The sequence below is a fragment of the Ixodes scapularis genome, unplaced genomic scaffold (assembly GCF_016920785.2).
Source record: "Ixodes scapularis isolate PalLabHiFi unplaced genomic scaffold, ASM1692078v2 PGA_scaffold9__187_contigs__length_104089568, whole genome shotgun sequence".
Classification (NCBI taxonomy): domain Eukaryota; kingdom Metazoa; phylum Arthropoda; class Arachnida; order Ixodida; family Ixodidae; genus Ixodes; species Ixodes scapularis.
This window is the reverse complement of record NW_024609884.1, coordinates 90,991,150-91,003,392: the sequence shown is the minus strand read 5'-3', so window position 1 is coordinate 91,003,392 and position 12,243 is coordinate 90,991,150. Positions and strand designations below refer to the sequence as shown.

The following is a 12,243-nucleotide window of genomic DNA, read 5'->3' as shown; positions in this document are numbered from 1 at the left end:
AAGATCACTCTGGGAGTGGAGAGGGGGTGACCGCATTGGGAGTAAAATGCTTTTCCAAGACCTTGAGCGGAAGCATACAACGATGGAATCCACCAGTTTCGACTGGGATAAACTTGGGTGCAAAGGATAAGTGAAGTGACAATGAACACAAAGGGGAGATTGGAAGAACCCAACGCTTTGACGAGGTTATACTCCGTTCACCCCTAAGCTGACAGTGCGCTAGAGGCTACGTGTTCGCCGGACCAGTCTTATCGCTTGACCTCTTTCAACGCACAGGAGTGCGTGGAGAGGGGAGTGGTCACATGTTTCAAGGCCGACAGTTGAGTGGTCCAGCGAGCGTGCAGCTTCCACCGCACTGTCAGCTTAGAGGTGAACGGAGTATAGGAAGAAGGTGGGGTGGAATGGAGGGGGAGATTAGTTACCCCGCATACGCCATCCGCATGTGTGAAGGTGTGGACCAGGATTATAGAAGGCTATGCTTCGACGCTTTGCGCCAAGGACTCTTGGAAGCCCTTTGCCGACGCCTCGGCTACTCCGTCCGGTCCGGCTATCTATTTTTAACCAAAAGCGGCCCTCTCTCTTGACACCGCGCTCTACGTTTGCATCATGTATCCTGGCATATGGTCAAAGTTTAACAGCTTGGATTTTTTTTTAGCAAGCTTTTTGCACACTCGGGGTGAGCGCAAGTGAAAACAATATAAAAAAAAGCCAAAGTTAAATAAAAAAAAAAAAATTTCACTTATGCCTGGTTGTGCGGGCCGCAAAAAAACGCCGCGCGGGCCGCATGCGGCCCGCGGGCCGCGTGTTTGAGACCCCTGCTTTAACTAAAGCAGAAACTTGCCGAGTTTTCGTCAGATACACTAGAAAAAAAAACCCAAAAACTACGCGAACATGTCTCATCTGGTCAAATTGCTCGATCACAGTGCTTGCACGCAACCTACTGTCTCATGGAAGCAGTTCACCAAATGACAAGGCCTAAAACCCCTCCCGTTCTTGATACCGTGACCTCCGTTCGAAATCGGGATGCCGATTCAAACACCTTTGCCCTAATCTCTAAGATGACAAACTTTATTGAAACTAAAACAAACAAACTTTAAAAGTGATATGCTAAAATTCATGAGAAGAAAAAAAGGGAAAAGTGCCCGAAATTTAGGCGATATACGAAAACGGACAAATACGACACCAATCCGCAGAAAAGTTCAGAAGTCCGTGGCGAGGCTGGTGCCGAATACCTTGAGGAGGTCCTGGAGGTCCTGTGTGAGTAGACTACGAAGTCCCCCCACAGCTGCCCGGAGAGTGCCATCTGCCCAAGTATCTGACGGTAATGCTTATGGTTCCTGTTTAGCCGGTATACACCTGCAGTGCCCTTCGTCCAGTGGCGGTCCCAGACATTAGTTTTAGGGGGGGCGAAATTGCTGCTTAAATAACAAAAAAAAAGAGACGTCACACTTTTTTGTGAATAAAGATTTTTTTTATTAGTCCCACTGTTTGCAAGTCGGAAATGCGCAACATGGAAACCTTTGCTTGCTATACAGTGTAGACCGCATATAACGTATGTCGCGGGAGTCACGAAAATCCGCACTATAAGCGGTACCGCGTTATAACCAAAACATCAATTTTTCAGGCCAAAATACATGCCATGAGACAACTTACCATTGTAAATCAAAATTATTTTATATTAGATTAAAAATAAAGCTTAGTTTTAGGAAAGTCTTTATTTCACCAGACTAGTACACTTCTCTCTCAAGTGTGTCACACATTTTGAAAGAAATGAGCGACTTTTGTCTAGCGCAGCCTTTTAACGGCGTTGCGGGTTGCGGATGGACGTTGCGAGCGTTCAGGATTGCTAACCCTAATCACTTTTCTCCGGTGATGAAAACGCGTGAAAATTCACATCCTTTATATGGTACGCGCATGAAATGCTCAAAAAAAGGCATGAAATGCGCATATGAAATGCTCCAAATAAGAAATCCGGGCGATGTTCGAAAACACAAATGCTGAGAAAGCACCACCGTAGTCGAAGTAAACAAACACGACGACACGGGCGTTTCTGCTGTCTTGAGAGTGCCGCCACGAGTAGGTGGATCTTCCCTTCCAGTACGTGCTGGGTTATCATAGCGACACACAATGAAAATTCACAGTCGAGGATAGCGCTTTTACGCGGAACGATGAGCTTCCACCACGCCGTCTACGTCGACGATCACCACGGACGCCATGTTTGTGGATAGAAGCAGCCGGCCCGCGACCGGCATGCAATGCGCGCGAATGGCTGGTTGGGCTCGCCAACTCCTTGCGCTGTGAACGACACTTGCGTGCGTCCCTCCGTCGCTATGGCAACTGAAGCCTCTCTCTTCGCTTCTTCGAGCAACCTCCTTGCCCCGCAAACAGACAGACCAGACAGACAGACGACCGGCTTTGATTATTTCTGCATAAATATTTTTCATGTCACTTTCGAATAATTGTAAAGATTTACGTTTACCGAATCTCAATATTATTTCCATAACCAACCAAGAAATATACTTTAAAGATTTTGGCTTATTTTTAACGTACTTATTCCAATACACGGGCGTTATAAATTGGTATTGTAAAGTTTTCATGTGTTCTTCTAATACCGTCAATTCGTCAGGTACGCCTAATGCGAAATAATTTGTCTTGTGTCGTCTTCTGCGGATACTCCGATGGTAGACATGTAGTCTAATGTATATTGGTTCAAGTTGATCGAGCTTACGTTGAATTGTACCACACTGGCGTCTATTTTAGACCAGGTGGTGAACAATCTCTCGAAAAATGCAGCATCCATCTCCGACTCTAAATGTTGGCAGTAGTGCATGACATAAATTAAAGATCGGTTTTCCAACGGTATTGATACCATCATTTCTGAAAACACCCAGAGCGATTTGTAATTATTACTGTTTTGCCACATATTAATACACGCTTGACGCTGATGAAATCTGGGTACATAATTTACTATCGCTAACCTGTCTTGAAGGTGTTTTATGTTTTTTGTGTAGACGTCATTCAAGCCCACACCAAAACGCATCAAGACTTTACCGAATTCAAAGAACTTGCTATCATATTCTTCGTGTTTCTTTTCACAATTTTTTGCCTGTTTCAAAAGCTCTTTGGCCACACTCATGGATTTATTGTATAATGGATATTTTTCCAAATACAATTTTGCGTATAAACTCAAAATGTCCGCCGAACGTTGCCATAAAAATACAATAATATATATTATTGGCATAGCCTCGTTATCGTAATTGTGTGCGAAAAAACAACGTAAGAATTCGGGCGTAATGTTCTTTTTACGCATCTCTAAATAAGCGACAATACTTTCGATCGTTGTGGTCATGTTTTTATTTATTTTTGAAAAAATTAGATAAGTCCTCCACGATGGCTGTGCTGTTGCGCTGGTGAATTGATTGCTGCTTCTCAATGCACTTGATCCAGTCGGACATCCCCATCCAAATTTCATTCTGGAAGAAACGATGATCCACGAGGAGTATGAGGCCCCACTCTTTAGAATGACGAATACAACGACCCACTGCTTGGTTGACTGCACGCATGGCTTGTATCTGGTACCAATGCCGTCCGTCGAGAAGTTGTGGTTGTCGAGCGTCGTTGAACTTCATCTTTAAATGCACGTCCTCCTGTTGCGTCGATGGAAACGGAATGCCTATAGAGATCACGGCACGGGCTAAGTTGTCGCTAAAATCGATTCCTTCACTTATGCGTCCGCGATGCACAGCACACATTAGAGACGCTTCACCGCAGGCGATGGATTCGATGTAGCCATTGATGGTGTTGCGCAGCGGGTCTTCGACGTAGATGCAACCGTTCGTCTCTCGCATGAGAGACTTCCAAACGTCGTCCATCGCCGTCTTCCAAATTTCGATACATTTCGACATTGCTTGATAAGACGGAAAAAAACAGAGAACTCCACCACCACAAGCGCCAACTTCGCCAAGTTTCATAGTTTGACACACACTAGTTAACAATTCTCCAATTTCGGAAACTATGCGAATGTCGTTGTATGCATTATAGGTAAGCCTCAAAGACCTTTTATCGTTCAGTGAATGTGAAATTCGTTTTATGAGCACATTTTCTGGTGGAACGACGTGATTTCCAATTATTTTATGTTTAAATTTTAAACCAAGCTCCGTCTCGTACGAAGTCGTGGGAGATAGAGTACCCGAAGCCAAAACTATAGTGCGAGTGTTCTTTGCAACAGATTCCATTGCATAACGAGAATCGAGGCAAATGACTCTAAATTTGTCACCAGAGACTACGACCCTAAATCCTTCGGAATCATACTCTGTTATGAGATTAATGTTTGCCGTAAATTTGTCCATGAAGCGAATAATTTTTTCGTCCTTTGCCGGAGGTATGACATCTACGGTTATGTACTTACGAAGTAGTTCCAAATATTCAGTTCCTGTCATAACGTAATCTCTGTCTCTTTGTGAGCGCAATTTAATTTGCTTTATCATTTTGAGCAAATTAACAAACATAATGTATATGGCAGAGCCAGGTTGCACGCTATGTTTGAAATTTTCCATCCTACTACACGAAGCTTCGAAAGAAAAACTCTCGCGACAAACATTTTCAATGTTGTCAATGTTCAAAAGTATACGAGCCTTCTTCGTATAATTTACGTTAGTATAATAAGGACAAATCTTTAAAGTAGAACATTGATTTACTAAATCTTCCATATCGATGATTGAGGACGCAGATTTCGGGTGCTCTACTTTACCAATATTCGCAAAATACATACAAGATTTCTTTTTCACGGTATTACAGACGCATGCCATGTTACCCATTCCATGAGGATTCTTGTAAAGACATAACTTTTCCTTGCCCATGAGCCTTGTAGTGTTAATCGTAGAATCCACCTGTCGAACGGTGTTTGTAATTTGATCGAGTTGCTCGTGAGTCCGAGAACAGAAATACACGACGCTAGTGGTCGGATTCTTCGAAATCCAGCACCTCGCTGCATTGATAAAGGCTAATGACTTGCCCGATCCCGTCGGCGAATCTATCAATACATTTTCTTTCTTCTCCAATGCTTTTAGTATCGTGGTAAGTATTTTCATTTGAATAGGGTGTCTGTGTCTCCGGTCGAAACATCCTCATCACCCTCGCTTACTAATGTAAAAGACGCGTCCGTATTCTCTCTTATAAAGCGATCGAATCTAGGCACGACATTGCTAGTTTCAGGTTTTTCGTCAGCCGCGTTCCATTCGTCTACTATTAAACAAATGACATTTTTGTCTCGACTACGACGATGGTGGTGGTGGTGGTGACGACTCTCATGCTTATGCTTCTTGGATTTAGATTTATGTTTTGACATAATTTTTTTTTCTTTTCAGTGATATTACTTCATTTTCATTTTTTTAACCATCTAGCAGTTCTTTATTTATTTCAATCTTTCGAACCATTCTAAATAATCGCATATATTATGATGGACGTCTTTATATTACAATATATTCATAAACATGTCGTGCATTCTCGGATTTGGAATGGTACTAAGTTGAATTACGTCTTTTAATACAGACAAAGGGTCTAAGTGCAACATGATGCTAAGTTTGTGAACGCATGCCGTGAAAAAAGTCAAGGAACTCGTTGTACTTACATTCAAAACATTGATAGTTTCACAATATATTCGAGTTTCTATGTTTGGGTACGGCGAAATCCAAATGGGGGAGTACCTCGGTATCACGGAAAAAAGAACACATTTGTTATGCCGATAAATTCTATAATCTATATACTTGCATATAATGTCGAAATACCAAGGCAGAGTCGAACGCTGGGGCGAGACTGACCCCGCTCGCCTTGCGGAATCCCTTATGTACCCTCGTGGGTTTCTGGATCGTTCGGCATAGAAGGTTCGGCGCGTAGAACATTCTAACCTCGAATCAACCAAACGGTTCTCGAATTCACCAGAACATCACATTACAGTGTCAAAAAAATGTGTAGCCGAGGCCAGGAATCGAACCCTGGCCTTCTGCGTGGAAGGGAAGGGCGATAACCGTTAGGCCACGCGAACGCTGCCTACTTGGTCAGCTGCGCGCGCGGCATTAGTCCCCCCCTTAAAGAGTGCATCGTCCCGATGCAACGCAAAAACTAAACAAAGCAAATAAAAAGAACGGTAAACTAAAGAGTCATTTGGAACACATAAGGTCCACAGTCCTATCGAGCGTAGTGCGGCTTCAGTCACACGACGTGGACGACTTCCGGTCGTGGAGGACGGCGTGACGAAGTCCGTGTTCCGTCGGGCATCACCTCGTAGGCCAGATCCCCGAGTCGACGAAGCACTTTGTAGGGTCCAAGGTAACGTTTCAGGAGTTTCTCGCCGAAACCGCGGCGGCGAATCGGTGTCCACACCCACACCCTCTCTCCAGGCTGGAAGTGAGCCTTAATCCGGAGTCTGGCGAGCTGACGGACTTCTTCTGCCCTTTGGGCAACCTGGGCGTCGTCGCTTGTGTCGACAGCCGGTTCGTGGGGTAACATGGCGTCCAGCATTGCCGTTACCTTGCGCCCATGCACCAGTTGAAAGGGTGGCCTTCCGGTGGTCTCTTGTACGGCCGTGTTGTAGGCAAATGTGACGTACGGCAACACCTCGTCCCATGTCTTGTGCTCCACGTCGACGTACATGGAGATCATGTCGGCGATGGTCTTGTTGAGTCTCTCCGTTAGCCCGTTGGTCTGCGGGTGGTACGCCGTGGTGCGACGATGGCTGGTGTAATGGCGCGTTCACACTGGAAGCGGATCCGCGCGTTCTCAACCGCAAAGCGGCTAGGATCGAGCGGTTGGAGCGCGTTTTTGCCAACCGCTTCGGGACCGATTTCTCCCAACCGCTTTTACGAACCGCAAAGCGGCAACCAATCACAACGCGACGCTGACGTGACGTTGGTGACTTTCGAAACAAGATGGCACCTGTCGCTGGTGAGGCGTCCAAGGCGCTGTAGTCCTAGCGATGTAGTCTTAGCTTTCGACAAATCAACGGAGAAACTTGATGCTCACGCCCGTCACTTGAATCCGCCGCGAAAAGAATTTACTCGGTAATTTTAACGGACTTTGCACCAGTGATTTGGTTCGGGTAAGAGTTTGTTGATTATTCGGGGTGCCACAGCCCAAGCTCGTTGCCTTTTTAATCTCTGCCTGTAGAACGTCGGAACCCGCCCCTGAACGACCGAAATGTCAGCTTTTCGACCCACTAGGATAGTCGCGTGAACTATTGAAAGCTTTCAACACTGTGCATGACCACCACGAAGGCCGATAGAGACGTCGTGAGCTTGATTGCGTAGCCAACGCACTACCGCGGAGGGGGCAGAGTACCTGCCCCAGCTCGACCTGTAACGTTTACTACTAAAATAAATAAATAAATAAAGAGAATCCTACTCAAAGAATGAATTGTACGTACCAGACAATGCAGAGGTAATCCATACGGCGTTTATTTGAGCTTAATGTCAAACAAACAGTAGACTCGATCGACCTGCGAGAGACGAGAGGAGAGTCCGCCACCAACGAAGCCACGACCGGCTAGCACCGAACACATTCCCCCGCACCACGGTCCACCCCACCGCTCACAACTTCGAAAATGATAAGAGCGAACAACAATGAGGGGGGAAAACTGGCCCTCTATCCCGAACACAAGGTCAGCTATTCACGCGGGAAGGGTCCACTTCGAAGAAAAGGTCGGGGGCATCCTGTTCTGAGTCAGCAAGGCGCGCCTAGCTGGACTTTGCTTGTGGGCGAAGTCGAGGGAATCACAGGCGAGTTTGGCGGGTCTGTGCTTCTTTTTTCGCTGCCTGAACTCGTGATGCGCGTGAACATCACGGAGACAAATATTCCGAGTGCCATAATAGCAAAAGTTTGGCTTTGGATTTTGAATTAAAGTGGATTTTGGATTGTAAAACAGGGTTGCCAAACACAAGTCTCTAGGGATCACGCGTGATCGCCGAGAAACCGCCAACCGGCTCTCGGTGTGTCTGAATGGGGTCACTCACGAACCGCATCCGCGACCGCTTCGCGAACGCGGATCCGCTTCCAGTGTGAATGCTCCATAACTGAGACGGAGGACTTCTTGCGTCAGCTGGGCCATGAATGATGATCCACGGTCTGAGATCAGGACTTCGGAAGCGCCGTGCGGGAGGACGATGGACTCGATGAAAAACTTCGCGACTTCAACAGCCGTTCCTGATGGAAGGGCTCTTGTCTCGGCGTACCGCGTGAGATAATCGGTCGCGACGATGATCCATCGGTTTCCTTTCGTCGACGGTGGGAAAGGTCAGAGTAAATCCATACCGATTTGCTGGAATGGGGCAGATGGCGGCGCAATAGGCTGAAGAAGGTCCCCTTTTGCGCCGGCTTCTTCGGAGAGGATAAGCCGAGATAATCCCCATTCTGAGCGACGGGTGATGGGTGTGGCCGCAGGGACCTCATGACTTACAGGTATCTTCAGCTCCTATCGCGTAATCTACCCGAATATATATATATATATATGTATATATATATATATATATATTTTTTTTTTTTTTTTTTTTTGGCGCTAGTTCAGCCTAGTTTTTCGGGTGTAGGCTTTGCAAAGCTGCAAGGCTGCGCCCTCGCAGTCACCGAATTTGAGCTGTCGAAGTTGTTTGGTTGGGTCACTACCAGTTCGGCAGGCCCTCGCGGAAGGGCCAAGCGTGGATTAGGGCCGAGCGAGCCGGAACTGCCGAGTGCGAAAGGGCCGGGAGGGGTGTCAAGGCCGAAAGAGGGGGGAAGGCCGGGCACGGTGGCAAGGCTAAGGGAGGCGAAAGGGCCGAGAACGGGTGTGGGGATTAAGGCCCGTTCACACTTGCGACTTGGGACAGTCGCTGGAGCAACTGGCGACAAGCGACTGGCGACCTCCAGTGTTCACACCTGATTGAGCGACCGACGAGTCGCCAGGCTCGCTGCCAACTTAACGGATAGTAATCAACACCTTTTCGAGCCGGCTGAAAGGTTTTTCTGATCAAAGGTACCGGCAGGATAAAACAAGAAAACGTAATGGTGCTTCGGAACGTAAAACAATGGGGGGGAAGAGAGGCGGGGGGTGCTGTTTTTTCATTTTTTTTGCCCGATCCCCCAAAAGTAATCCTGGTGATAGTTAGGGGGAGAAAATTGGCTTAGAAGGGAGGGAGGAATAACGTTTGTCTTTTTAGACTTATAGCTTCGTCCCCCTAGAGCGACAAACAGATTTTTGTCTGGAAACACCGCAAAGTTACGTGTCGCGGATGCTGTCCCACTGTAACAGCCAACACTTGCGGCAAACAATCGACGACGGACAGGTTCCTGCTTGTCCTTGAACTTGAAGCGCCGCAAGCAGTCCCACCGAGGAACATCTCTCAAAGACAAACTTATCCTCTTCACCCACTTGTAACCTCGGCTGCCTCTCTTCCTTCCCTTTTACCCTTCCTCCCGTAGCTCGCCTCACCGTTTGACCTTCAGAGAAGGCCTTGGCGGCCACTGATCGTTCCCGCAGTTCCAGTTCCTCGATTGCTCGTGGGGGTCGTGGGTTGCTCGCTGGCGGCCTTGTTGCGAAAGAGAATTTGCTGCGACTGGTTTTGCTCGCGTGATGGTGCTTCAAAACAGTGTTGCGGAATGGGCACCCCAATTCCATTTCAATTCCATTCCGGGAATTAAGAGTTTTCAGTAATTCAATTCCTTTCAACTCCTAGGAATGGGGACACTGGGCCCATTCCCACTCCTGGAATGGCTGAATCGTTCCATTCCATTCCTCCAATTCTTAAACATAAAAATTGACACTTGACAGCTGCATGACACTTGACAGCTGCATTGCGTTGCAGGGTCGGGCAGAAATAGTCAAAAAATGTATTTGAAAATAGAAATACTGGGATAGAGGAAAATAGTAGCTAAAATACTGATACTCAAATATATCTGTAAAAATGTATCGTGATACGTATCGGAAATACATTTTATAGAGTCGAAAAGTCTTTGGAAAATCAAATACAGGAATACATTTTAGGGAGGGCAGATATATAAATACTGATAATGCAATACATTCTTCGAATTTCTTTGAGACGCCAACTGAGATGAAGCTTTAAGTTTGAAGTGGAAAATTTTTTTTTTTTTTTTTATCCCGAAATTACTTTTTCGCAGGCTTGGCGCTTCGCCTTGAAGGTAGTGGTTCCGGACGAAGAGGAGTCTTCAATGGGTTCAAAAAACTTTCCATCAAGGATTGACCGCGGCCCCTTCCCTAGCATCCTGTCTGCCTGACCAGTGATGCGAAAAGACTTTGACCTCTAAATAAATTCCATCAAAACATCATCACTTCCCTGTCCAATAAGGGCGTTCCTGTCAACACTGATCAGATGATGTCACGGCGGAGTGAACTAGTATTCTTGTATCTGTAGGTGTTGCCTTGAACATGAAACTGTACCCACACTGTTGTATGAAAGGACGATGCATACTTTCGTTGTAGGTGACATCGTTGAAGACTATGCAGGCAGTTGCAGTTGGAATTTTCGAGAATAGGGTGGACCACCTGAGCGTCCTGGAGCACATGTCTTATCTTCTGTTACGGTTGATAAAACGATGCGGTGGCATCCCTGTTGTGAAGGTCCTACCTGCCGACCTTCCGCCTCCAACGCATGAATGGCAGTCCTCAAGTTTCGGTTAGCATCATCCAAACAGAGACCTGTGAATTGCGACCCGAAATGGCCGGCACAGGTGCGAGCTCTCCGAGAAACAGCGCGCTTGAGACGAGTCGCAGGGGTACGAAGTCTGGGTCGGCACAGCGAGACCACGTCTGGCCTCCTTCCTAGGTATCGGATCACCAGAGCAGTGGGTCAAGTTCACCTCAACTGATGACGTACCCTTGAGCCGTGCAACAGGTGCAGACGCATTCGGGTTTGTGTTGAACTTCACCGGTGAAAGGCGCCATCGCCGCCCCCTTCCCTCCCCCCTTTGTTCTTTGCTTTGACCCTTGTTCTTTTGTATTGCACGTTTTTTTTTGGCGTATAAGTCGGCTAGGGCTCCACGCCGGTTTGCAGCTTCCCACGCATTTTATTTCTGAACAACTGACTCGCTGACTAACTGAGTATAGCTAAACGTAAAAAAAATAATAAAAAATATAGAGAACCGGGCCCATTCTATTCCGGGCAAAAGGCATCTAATTCAATTCCCATTCCAATGATTTCATATTAAGAATAACTTAAAAATTGTCAAGATATTGCATCACGACCCTTTAACTAAAGCAGAAACGTGCCGAGTGTTCTTCAGATACACTAGAAAAAAAAACCCAAAAACTATGCAAATATATCTCATCTGGTCAAATGCTCGATCACAGTGCTTGCACGCAACCTACTGTCTCATGGAAGCAGTTTACCAAATGACAAGGCCTAAAACCCCTCCCATTCTTGATACCGTGACCTCCGTTCGAAATTGGGATGTCGATTCAAATACCTTTGCCCTAATCTCTAAGATGACAAACTTTATTGAAAGTAAAACAAACAAACATTAAAAGTGATATGCTGAAATTCATGAGAAGAAAAAAAGTGAAAAGTGCCCGAAATTTAGGCGCAATACGAAAATGGACAAATACGACACCAATCCGCAGAAAAGTTCAGAAGTCCGTGGCGATGCTGGTGCCGAATACCTTGAGGAGGTCCTGGAGGTCCTGTGTGAGTAGACTACGAAGTCCCCCCACAGCAGCCCGGAGAGTGCCATCTGTCCAAGTATCTGACGGTAATGCTTATGGTTCCTGTTCAGCCGGTATACACCTGCAGTGCCCTTCGTCATATAAAAGTTCCGCACTGCATTGAAACAGTCTTTCAGGGTGTACGGGCACTTCACCACTACAACTGCATGAGGAGTTGGTTCAATTGGATCCCAGAGATTTCTCTGTCGAGATGGCACGAGCGATGGGCATTCCGGGTGAACAAGGATGCCGTGGGGGAAGTTCTGCATGTCGTGTCTAAGGGCACACAAGCAACTCTCGTAGCATCGCACAGCAACAGGCTCGTACTTGATGCCGTGCCTATTGAAAGAAAAGAGGCATGCAAGGATCAGAAACCAGCTGCTACGAAAGGATCTGAAAAAAGGCTCGAGTATGGGAGACAAACACGACAATGAATACACTACGTACCGACGGACTTTAATCGTGTTCACTGGTCAGGCACGGTCATTTCACCACTGCCACTTTGTTGGGAGATGCATAGCCACTGTGTTCAAACTGACTTTCGTGAGTTCATTTATAGTTCA

The 12,243-nt window shown here is 46.5% G+C and overlaps 1 protein-coding gene across 1 annotated transcript; it reads right to left on the bottom strand.

Moving 5' to 3' along the window:
- Positions 1-3,353: 3,353 nt before the first annotated feature.
- Positions 3,354-5,398, bottom strand: LOC121833814 (Fanconi anemia group J protein homolog). Its single transcript, XM_042287465.1, has 2 exons — positions 5,376-5,398; positions 3,354-5,103 (listed from the first exon to the last, which is right to left on the bottom strand). Exons 1-2 carry the CDS (start codon positions 5,396-5,398, stop codon positions 3,354-3,356), a joined length of 1,773 nt encoding a protein of 590 aa, XP_042143399.1.
- Between the last annotated feature and the right edge of the window lie 6,845 nt (positions 5,399-12,243).